The following is a 13898-nucleotide window of genomic DNA, read 5'->3' as shown; positions in this document are numbered from 1 at the left end:
GCCTGGCACTCAGGACCCAGCGCCATCTTCCACTGACCTACATTCCCAGCCCCATCACCCACTTCTCCAACCTCAAGCCTCAGCCCCCACCATCCTGTATAATTTACCACGTCGAGGACACATCTGAAGTTCTCACCAACCACCCTCCCCAGATTTTTCTGCAGGTCATTAGCATCCTGAGAATGCTCCTGACCCAAACACCACCAAACCGCATACTCAAATCCAGCCTCCCTTCTCCAGCCCTCCCACCCCAGCCCCTGCACAGCCTGCGTAGTCTCTCCCTGAACCCTCACTGGTCTTTCCCTTCTGGTCCATCCTGCACGTGGTCCCAGAGCTGCTGGTGCTCACACTCCTTCCATGGCTCCCCACTGCCCTCAGGGGACGCCCCAGACTCCCAGCCTGGGGTTTGAGGTCCTCTGGGATCTGGTCCCTGCGCTCTCCTCTCCTCTCATCTCCCATCACTCTTACCCACTCACAGTGGCCTCCCAGCCCTCTCGTCTCCCTGCTTATGCTGCTGCAAGGGGAGTTTAGTGGAGAAAGCCACCCTCGGCAGGGCTGGCACAAGGTGGAGGAATCAAGGACATCTCCCCTGAGGGGGAGGATCAGGTTGGGTTGTGAAAGAGGACTAAGGTTATCCGAGCTTCAGAGAGGCAGATGAGGGGTAAAAGCAGAAAGCACCACAAATAATAAAATTCACTCTTTTATTGTTCACGTGGGTGTGCCAGGCACTGCTGCTTATGTTTCACGCGTTTACAACCTTCAATCTCCCCCACCACAGCCACTGCCTTATGAGCCATGTACGATTCTTATCCTCATTTAGACGGAGGAGAAAACCTACACAGTGAAGGAGGCAGTTCCTGTGGGTACATGGCTAGCAAGTGGGGGAGCTGGGACCCCCAACTCGACTTTGGCCAGACACAGACCACTTCTCTGTAGGAAGAAATTGAGCCCATGGGGTCATCAGGGGAGGGAGAGATCACTGGAAGGTAATTGTATTCTGTTAGCAGCGGGGGTAAGACTTTAGCTGGTGTCCACCGTCACACCTAGTGATGAGAGGGTGGGGCTGGGGTAGAATCAGGAAGGGTTTGCACCGTGGTGTCACGGCTTTTTATTAAGCATTAGGATCAGGTCTGGGCAGGAGAGGGGGACGAGGTCAAGAGGTGGGGGTCACAGGTCAGGATCAGTTGGCCTGAATGACTCTTTGGATCCAGTGACCGTATCTGCAGACGTCAGTGTAGACACCTGGCTTCTCCTTGGAGCCGCAGGGGACGTTTCCCCACGACACAAGGCCTCGGAGGCGGTCGCCACACACCAGTGGACCCCCGGAGTCTCCCTGCAAGTGAGGAGGGGGAGAGAGTCAGACACAGACCCGCAGGAGAAAGCAAAAGAGATGGCGACTTCCCTGGGGCTGCAGTGGACCGGGAAGCCGCCTGCCAGTGCAGGGGACGTGGGTGCGATCCCTGTTCTGGGGAGAGTCCACGTGCCACGGAGCCGCTGAGGCTCTGCAGCAACTAGTGAGCCTGCGTGCGGCCACTCCTGCAGCCCGCGCGCCCGGAGTCCCTGCTCCACAGGAGAGAAGCCACCGCAATAAAAAGCCCACCCACAACGAGAGAGCAGCCCCCACTCACCGCAACTAGAGAAAGCCCCAGGGAAGACCCAGCGCAACCATAAACAAACAAATAACTTTAAAAACCTACTCGAAAAAAAGAAAGAAAGAAAAACAGACAAAAGGAGACAGAGAGACGTGGTGGGGGTGGGGGGATACTCAGAGATGGAGAGAATGACTCATACAAAGAAAGACAGACAGACAGACACAAAGCCACAGTCAGCAGGAATAAGACTGAGGGAGGCTCAGGAACGCAGACGTCTCTAAAGGGAGGATGGCCGGTCTCAGAAATGCGGCTTCCCTTCCTGCCCTTTCCTTGGATCCAACTCACTGGGCATCGCCTTTCTCTAGCTTTGTCTCCTTCTCCCTCCTGGCTGGTCTCTGCAGATCCTCCGAAGCAGAGGGGTCAGTTTGGGCATCGGAAGGAGAGATCCAATGGACGACATGGCAGGAACCCAGGTTAAACGTATTTGGGAGAGTGGACAGGGCCCCTTTGCTCCCTGGCTAGGGTCTCCCTTCTGCACAGCTTGGCTATTTCCAAGCAAGACGGTGGGTGTTCTGTTGGAGGAGGGACATTCTCCTGGCACCCTCTGCCTCCTGACTGTGTCTCTCTGCTTCTTGATCTCATTTCCATCCTTGTCTCTGCTAACTGGCGTTTTGTCTCTGCCTGTCCCTGTCTGTGTTTCTGTGTATGGAACTGAATCTCTCTCTCTTTTCATGCCGCTGATTCTCACCCAACCTGGCTCTATGTGTGTCTGTCTCTTCCTGCCTATCTATGTCCTTGGCCGTGTAGCCAATGGGTCCCAGCATCCTCACCTGGCAGGAATCCTTCCCGTGCTTCTCGTCCCCGGCACACACCATGTTTTGGGTGATCTGGCCAGGGTAGGCATGATCACACGCCTCACGGGACACCAGGTGGATGTACGCACACTGAATGGTGTTAGGGTATTCACCTGCAAAGAGAGATGGGCCACGATCACTTCACAGTCCACCCTTCTCATCGATCCTCCAACATCTATAACTCCTCCCTCCCCTAACGGTTCCTATTTCCCACTGGTTCCCTTATTCCTATTTGTCACTCGTTCTCAAACGCACTTCCACTGCCTGACTCCTGACTGGTCCTTCTTTCCATCACTTCCCTCCCACTGGCCTGTCTTCCTCATTAATTACCCCTTCTCTCAGTCAGGTCAGTTGCTCAGTCAAGTCTGACTCTTCGCAACCCCATGGACCGCAGCACGCCAGGCTTCCCTGTCCAGCAGCAACTCCCGGAGCTTGCTCAAACTCATGTCCGTTGAGTCAGTGATGCCACCAACCATCTCATCCCCTTCTTCTCCTGCCTCCAGTCTTTCCCAGCATCAGGGTCTTTTTCAGTGAGTCAGTTCTTCGCATCAGGTAGCAAAACTATTGGAGCTTCAGCATCAGTCCTTCCAATGAATATTCAGGGTTGATTGCCTTTAGAATTGACTGGTTTGATCTTCTTGCAGCCCAAGGTATTCTCAAGAGCCTTCTCCAGCACTACAGTTCAGTCTTCATTTCCTATTGGCTTTTCCTTTCTCTTAGGTCCCACCTCCACTTGTCACTTTTCCACTGGTCCCACCTTCTTCAGTATTCTCTTCCTCTATTAGTCGCTCCTCTGTTATATCCCTTCCTCCTTCACTGGACCTGTTTTCCCATTGGCTCATCCTGATTGGTCACCACTTGACTGTGTGCCTTTCCTAACTGGTCCCTTCCTTCCTTATTGGTTCTCCCTTCCTATTGGCCCTTCATCCAAAGCTGTGCTCCCTCATTGGTTGTTTCCTAAATGGCCTCGTGCTCCCCTGTTGATTCCCCCTTCTTTTTTGGCTCTTCACTCACAGGCCCACCCTCCATGGTTCCCACTGATCTATTGGGTTTATTTCTGCCTCTAGTCCTTTATCTAGTGACCCCTCTTGACCTTTGACTCTTCTCAATTGGTTCCTCCACCATCAGCTTTCTCTACATTGTTCGCTTTCTTGATCCACATCCTTCAGCTGGCTTCCCTGCTTTATTGATCTCTCTTCTTCCACTAGTCCCTCCTCCGTTTATCCTTTCTTGATCATGCGTGTATCCGGATCGGTCCTTTTTGACAGCTGGCCCCCTTCCTGATTGATATCTCCACACTGACCCTCCCTCTTCATTGACCCTTCATGTCATGTCCCACAACTCCATTTCAACCAGTTGTTGGTCTGCTTTCTTTGCTGGCTGTTCACTCATTGGCCCAGCTCTCATATTTGCCCTCCCTCCCCATTGAACTTTCACCCACTGGTTCACTCTCCCACTGACTCTCACCATGAACCACCACCCCGCCATGACCCATCACCCAGCGATGACGGGTCACCGTATCCTTCTCCCCATACTGACCGTCTGCCATCTTGCCCCAGCCTAGGATGTGGCAGCTGGTGTGGTTGGCTGAGCAGTCTCTTTCCAGGGCCAGAGGCTGGATGTGTTCAGAGAACCTGGCCGGCCGTGACAGACGCAGCAGCATGATGTCCTGGTCGTGAGTGGCGGCGTTGTAGCCTGGGTGGGCCACGGTCCGGACGACAGAGCTCTCCTCCTGGAAAAACTCCCTTTGCTGAAGGTTGTGCTTCCCCAGGTAGACCTGCAGATTCCTGGGAAAGGAAAGGGTGGGGTCTCACCTGGAGCCCTTTGGACTGCAGCTGAGACTCTGGAGGGGCCTACGGTGGCAGATGGGGTAGCCTGGTGAACCACGAACCATCTGGCCTGCTGCTGGCCTCATGGTCTTCCCGGCTCAGCAAATGACAACTCCTTCCTTTCAGAATAACCCCGGAGGCTATCTCGACCCTTTATGTGTTGCTTCATATCCAAGCTGTCCAGAAATCCTTTTGTCTCTCCAAAGCATATTCAGAATCTGACCACTTCGCTCCTCCCCCACTGCTACCATCTTGGTCTGAGCCACAGTAATCTCTTACCTGGACCACAGCCTCACTGGACTCCTGGTTTCTGCCTTTGGTCCTCTCTAGTCTGTCTTCCACAAAGCAGCCAGGGCTATTTTAACAATACAAGCCAGCCTTGGACTTCCTGTGCTCAGCACCCTCCCATGCCTCCCATCTTGCACACAGTAAAGGCCAAAACTCCCACTGAGGTCCATCAAGTTCTGCACGATCCGTCCCCATTATCTGTCCGCTGTGGCCCACTCTCCTTCTCTTTCTGCTCCAGCCACACAGGCTTCCCGGCCTTTCCTTGAACACAACAGTCATCCTCTGACCCCAGGGCCTTTGCAGTGGTTGTTCCACCTGCCAGCAACTCTTTCTCCCAGATACCTGCATGCCTCACTCCCTTGCCTCCTTCAAATGTCACCTTCTCAGTGCGGCCTTCCCTGGAGACTCAATCACAGTGTAAATATTCAGACTTCCCTGGTGGCCCGGGGGTTCAGAATTCATCTGCCAATGCAGGGGACACGGGTTCGATCCCTGGTCTGGGAAGATTCTACATGCTGCGGAGCAACCAAGCCCATGCACCACAGCTACTGAGCCCACAGCCACAACTAACATCTGAAGCCCTCACGCGCTACCGCCTGTGCTCTGCAACAGAGAAACGATAGCAGTAAAAAGCCTTCCCACCGCAGCTAGAAAGTAGCTCTCACCTGCGCAGCAGCGAGGACTCAGTACGGCCAAAAGTTCAGAAAACATATTTATTTTAAAAAAAGATGAGATTTCTGTTTTAGTCAGATATCTCCTCCTTAGCACCTAGACCAGTGTCTGGCCTATGGTAGGTATTGAATAAATCTTTGTGAAATGGATCAAAGCGTTGCTCCCTTGCTGAGAAACTTTCTGCAGTTCCCTATTGCCCTCGGAATAAAGCTCACGTGTTGACCCCACCACTCCGGCCCTCGGTGAACCAGCAGTCTTCCTCAGAACTCTTGAGACTGCCCCCTCGGGTCCCGGGCCTTGCGTCTGCCCTGCCCTGGGCGCTCAGCCGCTTCTGCGTTTGGCTCCCCGTTCTCATTCACCTTCCATGCCCCAGCTGCGATGTCACCTCATCAGAAGCCCTCCCTGATACCCTCTTCAGTCTAAAGCAGGTGCTTCTGTTCTCTCTCATGGAGCCACCCCTGTTTTTCCCTTTCATTGGACTTAGAGGAATTTGTGATGACATATTTCTTTTTGTTTCCCCCCACCAAGGATTCAACAACTGTCTTCTGGTGCCTTTCTACTCCTGCGTTCCAAAGGGCAGAGACTCTGGGCAGCTCTCTCCGTCTTCGCTGAGTCCCCACGGCCCAGCTCAAATCTAGCATTTGTGGCTGCCCTTGGTCGGTGTGCCCTGAATGAATGCATGAGGACGGTGCGAGTGACGCCAGGTTTCCCAGTGTTTGGAGGAGACCACCCTGGAGGCCCTTGAGTCCTTGACCCTGCAAGGTGAGACCTCTGCTGAGGTCTCCCCCTGACGCCGCTGGGGCACAACACCTCTTGGTTTATCACTTCTTACTTCTCTGAGCTTCAGCTTCTACATCTGCAAAATGGGTCTAAAAAGTCTGTTACTGGGCTTCCCTGATGGCTTAGATGGTAAAGCGTCTGCCTGCAATGCAGGAGACCCGGGTTCGATTCCTGGGTCGGGAAGATCCCCTGGAGAAGGAAATGGCAACCCACTCCAGTATTCTTGCCTGGGAAATTCCGTGGTCGCAAAGAGTCGGACACGATTGAGAGACTTCAATTTCTTTCTTTCTTTCTTTCACTGTGTGGGATTCCATGTGCCTAACTAGACACATAGTCTATAGTTAGCACTGAAAAAAATGGAGGTTGTTGTTCCTCTAACTACTGGTTATTAGCGCCCTGAGGATTGGTCCTGGACCTGTGGTTGTTTAGCTACTAAGTCGTATCTGACTCTTTCGACTCCACGGACTGTACTGCCAGGCTCCTCAGTCCGTGGGATTCTCCAGGAATGATTGCTGGAACGGGTTTACATTTCCTTCTCCAGGGGATGTTTCCGAGCCAGGGATCGAACCCCTGTCTCTTACGTCTCCTGCACTGGCAGGCGGGTTCTTTACCACTAGCGCCACCCCAGCGGCAGCCCTTGTCAGAGTGCTCTTAAAAATGTTAACCGGAACTTGCAGCTTCCCTGATGAAAACCCTACGCGGCTTCCCCCCGCGCTTGGAGTTAAATCCACCCCTCCCTACAGGGCGCTGTAATGTCCTCTGTCCCCGTTTAGAAGGTCGGCTTATTAGAGCAGCAGTTTTGCTTGTTTTCCTCACTGCTCTGCCCCCCAGGGTCCCAAACACTGCCTGGCACGGGTACTGTACTCAATTAAATACTGGCCAGTTGAGCCTGGTTATCAGCCGGCGTCGTGACGTGGGAGTCATGCAATTCTGCAAGAGCCCCGCAGGGTCTAACGGCAGCGAGCACACTCACGGTTTTCTGCAGTGGGCAGCGGTGAGGACCCACAGCGGGTGAATGAGGACGCCTCCGCAAAGCAAGTGGCCCGACGTGTAGAGGGCAGCTTGGTAGGGGTGAGACGTCTGCTCACAGGGTCCACCGTGGAGCACCTTGTTCTGCTCCTCCGCTTGGGCTGAGGGAGGGTCTGAGTGAGAGGGGAGGTCTGGAGGTGTCGGCTACACCCCCCAAGCTGAACCCCATTGCTGCCTGGATCATCAGCTTCATCTCCATCCCCACCGCCAGAGCCAAACCCATCCCTAAACTTTCCTGTCTTTAAACCTGTGCGTGCCTGCTAAGTCGCTTCAGTCGCAACCCCATGGACTATAGCACACCAGGCTCCTCTGTCCTTGGGATTCTCCAGGCGAGAATACTGGAGTGCGTTTCCCCGCCCTCTTCCAGGGGGTCTTCCTGACCCAGGGACCAAAGCTGTGTATCTTATGTTTCCTGCACTGGCAGGCAAGTTCTCTACCACTAGCGGCCACTTGGGAAGCCCATCTTTAAACCCACCTCCCACCAATTTCCCCATGTCCCAAACCAACCTCAACCTCTTCCCCATCTTGAAGCCCAACTCCCACCCCTTCCCCACCTGCATCCCTCATCCCTAACCTAAACTCCCCAATGTCTTCCTCATTCTAACCCCCCTCCCCGGCATACCCGTATGTGTCCCCACCCCCAATTCCAATCTCTTCCCCATCAACCACCCCTCACCCCCTGCCCAAACTGACTCCCTTACATCACCGCCCTTTTGCCCACCTGCAGAGACCAGAACCAGTGCTATGACCAGCATCTTCACGGCCATTCCTGAGAAGGGAAGCCAAATGCTGCATTAGTCCCAGCCTCAGAGTTCGCCTAGGCTCCTCCCTCCCCATCCTCCCTGGCTGGCCATGCTCTCCTGACCCTTGGCTTCTGTCCTTCCCATTTAGCCTCCTGGCTTCTTATCTTCCCAACCCACGCCTTCCACCTGAGGGTCCCACGAAGGCGGGGGTGCCAGCGAGGCCCCAGTACCTGCTATTCGCCCTGCCCTTCTCCTTATGTTTCTACACTCGTTCTGTTTCAACTCTTGGCTCCCATTTGCCTGCTCAGTAACAGGACGGAGGGCCCCTGACGCTCTTCCCTTGCCCTGGGGCTTCTCCCCCTCCCCTTGGAGCTTACCTGTCACTGCCTCCACACCTGGGGCTTCTGCTGGGCCGGCTGCAGGGGGCGGGGGGTGGGTGGGATGGGCCGGTTCTTGGGTTGGGGGCAGGGAAGTAGGTGTCCGGAGCAGATGGATGGACAGGGAGACAGAGAGAGTCAGAAGTGCAGGGAGCTGGGCAGAGAGAAGGCACGCTGAAAGCAGAGGCAGGCAGAGATAGAGGGCCGAAAGCAGAGAATGTGGGCGCCCAGGGCCTGGCGGACAGACACCCCAGTGCCCCGGCCTGCCTGGAAGAGGCCCGTCCTGGCCTCAGATGCTCCCATGCTTCCTTTTAACCCCTGCAGCCCCGGGCGACTGGAGCGAGAGGCCGCCCCGCCCTTTCCTCCTTCCCCGGGCCTCCCACACGCATTCCTCCCACCCCCACAGCACTGCTCCTGCTGACCCCTGATCCCGGGTTCAAGGGAGCAGGGTGCAGGTGCCTGAGTGCACCAGGGGGCGACTCCCCGACTCCCGGGTCGAGGGAGGAGGGGCTGGGGGCTGAGAGTTCTGGACCTCGAAGGAGAAAGGGGCTGAAAGTCTGAACACCTGGATCTAAAGGCAGGAAGGGCAGGAGCTTGTCCTCAGTTCCTAGACTCCTAGGTGGTCAAGCACGACAGGGTGGGAGGACCCCAGAAGGCCTGCGTCCCAGGCAAGCACGCGGTACCCCCGGCCTCCAGGCCTCCCACTGCTCCTGTGAGCACTCTGGGGCCTGCAGGCTGTCTGTGCCCCGGGGCATGGGCCACCAGGCGGCAAGGGTTCAATGGGGCTGGGGTGATTCACGCACCTGCCCTTAAGTCGCCTCTGTGGGTGTTCAGGAGCCTCCGTGTCCCCGCAAGACAGAGCAAGCCGACCAGCAAGAGAGCATGTGTCACCAAGCTGGTCCCCGCCCCGGCCCCAGGCTGGGGTGCAGAGCCAGGCGCTGTGGGGAAAGGGCCTTCGAACAATTGGTCTTTGTCCGCCCCCAGCACCCCGTGCCATGCTCCTGGCACCTCCATTTCTCAGGCTCTCTTCCGGGCAGGCGGACGGGCGGCTTCATCAATAACTTCCCTTTGTCCCTCTCCGACTGCGCTTTGACTGTCCGTCCGCCTGCGGCCGCACACAAGGCTCTCGGCCCTCCTGGGCCTCCTCCGTGCCTCTGACTGTCCATCTCTCCCTGGCGGTGGTGGCGGTGCCTCCACCCCTTTTTCTCCGCCTGCTTGTGTCTCAGTATCCTTTGCCTCTTTATCTTCTTCTCTGTATCGCTGTCTTTCCCCCTCAACTTTCCGTGTCTCCACTGACACGCTAAATCTCTCTTCTTACCTCTCCTAGCTTCCCCCTGCGTTGCCAGGAGAAGAGTGTGTATGCACAGGGGGATGTTAACGCCTGGAGAAGGGGCGACCTGGGGGTGGGAGCCCCGGGGGAACGAGTGGGACCTAGGGGGACTTCAAAACTTGAAGATTTCACATGTATATGGAAATAAGCATGGGCCATGGAAATAGGCAGGGATGCAGGAACAATGGGGAGCCATGTGGGGAAGTGATGAGTAATTGGGATTCAGGAAGCCATGGAGGCGTCCGGGGAAGATTTGAAGAGGTGTCTTTGAACTTGCGCTTGCCATCAGGAGGAGAATGGGGGTAGTTCAAGGATCTGGCCCAGGTGGGGAAGCAACTGACTTGTGATGAGCTGGAGCCCTGAGGGTGTGTGTGGCCGCATGGCAGGAAATGGGTGTGGTGATCAGATGCGGCGGGTGGGATGGAAAATGGAAGCTTTTGGGAAAGTCATTGGGTAATAATTCCAACTGATATGAATAATGTCTACCTCAGCAACCAGCGTGGGCCTGGAAGTACAGGTTAACATTTAATTCTTGCATTAAATTGAATTGTCACCATCTTTGCTCGGCCCCTTGGGATGAAAACTGATTTGGCATTTGATATGCTCTCTCTTGCCTGGAGAATCCCCATGGACAGAGGAGCCTGGAGAGCTACAGTCCATAGGGTCGCAAAGAGTCGGACAGGGTGGAAAGCAACTGAGCAGGCAGGCATGCTCTCCGGGGAAGCTCCTCCCACCCCCACCCTAAGCCTCCCCCAGCCCTTCTCAATCACCTCCCCACTGAACTCAGCATCTTCTTCTCAGGACCCCCGTCCTCCCAGATATCAGGCTGGACCGCTCACAGTGGTCAAACCTGCTCCTCTCCCATCTGGACCATTATTGCAAATTCTTCCCTTTCTCTGTATCCACGTGACCTCAGAGGTATCTCCCTGTGTCCAGAGCTGAGCCTGCCTCTGTCCTGCTCACACCCCTGGCCTGGGTCCCTCAGCGTCACCGGGACAAAGTCCCAGCCCTTCAGCATTCAGGGCAGCTCTGGCCAATAGAAATATAATGCCAGGGACACGTGCGCTTTTAAATTTTCTAGACGCCAGCACAATTTTTTTTAAGTAAAATATTCATTTTAATATCTCATTTAACTCAATGCATCCAAAACAATATCATTTCAATGTGACATCAAAATATAATTTTAAGGAGGAGGTTCGCTTTCTTATCTTTTGCGAAGTAAGTGTCTGAATCCCACGTGTCTTTTACACATATGTCCATGCTGAGTCGCTTCAGTCATGTAGCCCGCCAGGCTCCTCTGTCCATGGGATTCTCCAAGCAAGAGCCCTGGAGTGGATTGCCATGCCCTCCTCCAGGGGATTTTCCTGACTCAGGGATCAAACCCGGGTCTCCTGTATTGACAGGTGGACTCTTTACCCTTTGAGCCACCAGGGAAGCCCCTTTTACACTTACAGCACTCCTCAATTGGAACTTGCCACGTTTCACGAGTCAGGAGCCACCAAGGAGAGTGGCTGCCTTATTGCCCGGTGCATCTCTGCCCCCCTTGTCTTAAGCTTTCCTGAGCCATTCATTCCATGTCTTCTAACCTCTAAGCCTTCGCTTATGCTATTCCCCTCTCCCACAATGCTTATCCCACCTCTTCCCAGCAACAACTTGTCATTGCTCTTTCAGGAAGGCGTCCCTGAACACCACCCAACTTCCAACTCCTTGCAGGTGGGTTAGTCACTCTCACTGATGTCCCTAGAGCAGGTGGCTCCTTCATATCACCATCTGGGTCCATCTCCCACACTTGGACCATGAGCTCCTTGAGGGCAGACCCTAGGGCTGACTCATCCCTGTGCCCCAAGTACCAGCACAGGACTTGGCCCAGAAGAAGCCTTAGGAAATGTTGACCAAGTGACTAAATGACTTCATCGCACCCACTCCTGTTTCACAGAAAAGAAAACAGGCTCAGAGAAGGGAATTTAGTTGCTCAACCTCCCTGGTGGCTCAGAGGTTAAAGCGTCTGCATCCAATGTGGGAGACCCAGGTTCGATCCCTGGGTCGGGAAGATTCCCTGGAGAAGGAAACGGTAACCCACTCCAGTATTCTTGCCTGGAGAATCCCATGGACGGAGAAGCCTGGTAGGCTACAGTCCACGGGGTCGCATAGAGTTGGACACGACTGAGCGACAGAATGGAACAGAACAGAACCTCAAAGACCCAGAAAATGATGGAGCCTGAACTGGAACTCAACTTCCAACATGGCTGTGGACATGGCCCATCTCTTGGGCGCCACCTCTGGATCCACCTTACTACTCTATGGGATGGGTGGATTTTTGAGGAGTTGCAGAGAGCCCCTTAGGAAAGGAGGGAGGTGGTCGGCAGTGGGGAGTGGAAGAAGCTCTAACAGAGAGAGTGAAGTGCCCAGCTCTAGGCATTTGCCGGTGGCTTTCATGGTTTTGCCATCCCCACAGGCCATGCATGCTTATCCCCTGCAAACGTCTTCAATGAAGAAAATGTTTGGGCCTTCCCTGGTGGCCCAGCGATTAAGATGTCACCTTCCAGGGCAGGGGGTTCGGGCTCAATTCCTGGTCAGGGAGCTAAGATCTCTCATGCCTTGGGGCCAAAAAACCCAAAACATAAAGCAGAAGCAATACTGGGACAGATTCAAGAAAAGACTTTAAAAATAGTCCAAGTTACCAAAAAAACTTAAAAACAAAATGTTTTATTAGAAAACTTTACGAAAGTAGAAGCAGGAAGAAGAGCCAGAAGTCACAGACCATAAAAACCAACCCTCACTCCTGGCTTCCTTTATGTCAGACACTGTTCATGCACTTTGTGAATATTAAATTTATTCTTTGTAACAGCCATGGGAAACATATGCTATTTCCCTCATTTCCGGGGTGAACGGGGGACTTCCCTGGTGGTCCAGTGGTTAAGACTTTGCCCTCCCAATGTGGGTTCAACTCCAGAGCTAAAGCCCCACACACCGGGGGGTGTGGCCAAAAATTTAAAGAAAAAATTTTTTTAAAAAAGGATGAAGGAATTTGAGAAGGAGGGGACATATGTATATCTATGGCTGATTGATGTTTCTGCATGGCAGAAACCAACACAATACTGTAAGGCAATTATCATTCAATTAGAAATAAGTTAATTAAAAAAAAATAAAAACACAATACCAGAAAAAACAAACAGAAACAACAACTACTTCTGTAAACCCTCCGTGGAAACACCAAGTCTTATAATAAATTCTTCTGAACATCCCTTTACTGAGATACCATGATTCCCATTGTGTGCAGTTTCCTTCATTCCAATAAGCAATAAACTTGATTTATTCTACTTCAGAAAAAAAAAGGATGAAAAAATAAAGGTGGGGAAGTGACGCGCTCAAAGGCAAATAGCTCACAACTGCCAGAATGGGATTGGCGCCAAAAAGCCGGTTCTAGAGTCAGTGTCTTTAACGACTACAGTGTACCGTCTGCCCAGAGAAAAAAGAACTTGTTTAAAAAAACTCAACAAGAGAACACTCTCCAGTCATTGCAAACCAACCCACCTTCAGATTTGCATACAGATCTGCCTAGAGGCATAGTGAACTATTCCTAGGCTGATCTAGTGAAAATGCTTTGTTTTGCTCTTTTAAAAATGTTTAGAATGAATATGGATTTAGAGACAGGGGATGTTGATGGAGCTTCACAAAGGTAGTGGCCAAATACTCTGTTTGATGTTGGCCACACTGCATGTCACGGGAAATCTTAGTTCCCTCATCAGGGATTGAACCTTTGCCTCCTGCAGTGGAAGTACAGATTCTTAACCACTGGACTGCCAGGCAAAGTCCCCCAAGGCCTTTTGACATTCCTTAAACTTGACACTTAAATATGCCAGCAAATTTGGAATGTGAGCAAATTTGGAAAACTCAGCAGTGGCCACAGGACTGGAAAAGGTCATTTTTCATTCCAGTCCCAAAGAAAGGCAATGCCAAAGAGTGCTCAAACTACCGCACAATTACACTCATCTCACACGCTAGTAAAGTCATGCTCAAAATTCTCCAAGCCAGGCTTCAACAATACGTGAACTGTGAAATTCCAGATGTTCAAGCTGGTTTTAGAAAAGGCAGAGGAACCAGAGATCAAATTGCCAACATCTGCTGGATCATCGAAAAAGCAAGAGAGTTCCAGAAAAGCATCTATTTCTGCTTTATTGACTATGCCAAAGCCTTTGACTGTGTGGATCACAATAAACTGTGGAAAATCCTTCAAGAGATGGCAATACCAGACCACCTGACCTGCTTCTTGAGAACCCTATATGCAGGTCAGGAAGCAACAGTTAGAACTGGATGTGGAACAACAGATTGGTTCCAAATAGGAAAAGGAGTGCGTCAAGGCTGTATATTGTCATCCTGCTTATTTAATTTATATGCAGAGTA

The 13898-nt window shown here is 52.9% G+C and overlaps 1 protein-coding gene across 2 annotated transcripts; it reads right to left on the bottom strand.

Moving 5' to 3' along the window:
- Positions 1-702: 702 nt before the first annotated feature.
- On the bottom strand, positions 703-7811 carry KLK6 (kallikrein related peptidase 6). 2 transcript variants are annotated; one of them, XM_055411503.2, is made up of 5 exons: positions 7766-7811; positions 6989-7157; positions 3986-4233; positions 2423-2559; positions 703-1333 (listed from the first exon to the last, which is right to left on the bottom strand). In XM_055411503.2, exons 1-5 carry the CDS (start codon positions 7809-7811, stop codon positions 1181-1183), a joined length of 753 nt encoding a protein of 250 aa, XP_055267478.2. In that variant the 3' UTR covers positions 703-1180. The 2 variants fall into 2 exon arrangements, with proteins under 2 accessions (XP_055267478.2, XP_088686376.1); XM_088830250.1 differs by having other exon boundaries at positions 6989-7145.
- Between the last annotated feature and the right edge of the window lie 6087 nt (positions 7812-13898).

This window comes from Moschus berezovskii, chromosome 22, assembly GCF_049115385.1.
Source record: "Moschus berezovskii isolate FMDL1 chromosome 22, NW_MosBer_1.0, whole genome shotgun sequence".
NCBI lineage: Eukaryota > Metazoa > Chordata > Mammalia > Artiodactyla > Moschidae > Moschus > Moschus berezovskii.
This window is presented reverse-complemented; position numbering and strand designations above follow the sequence as displayed.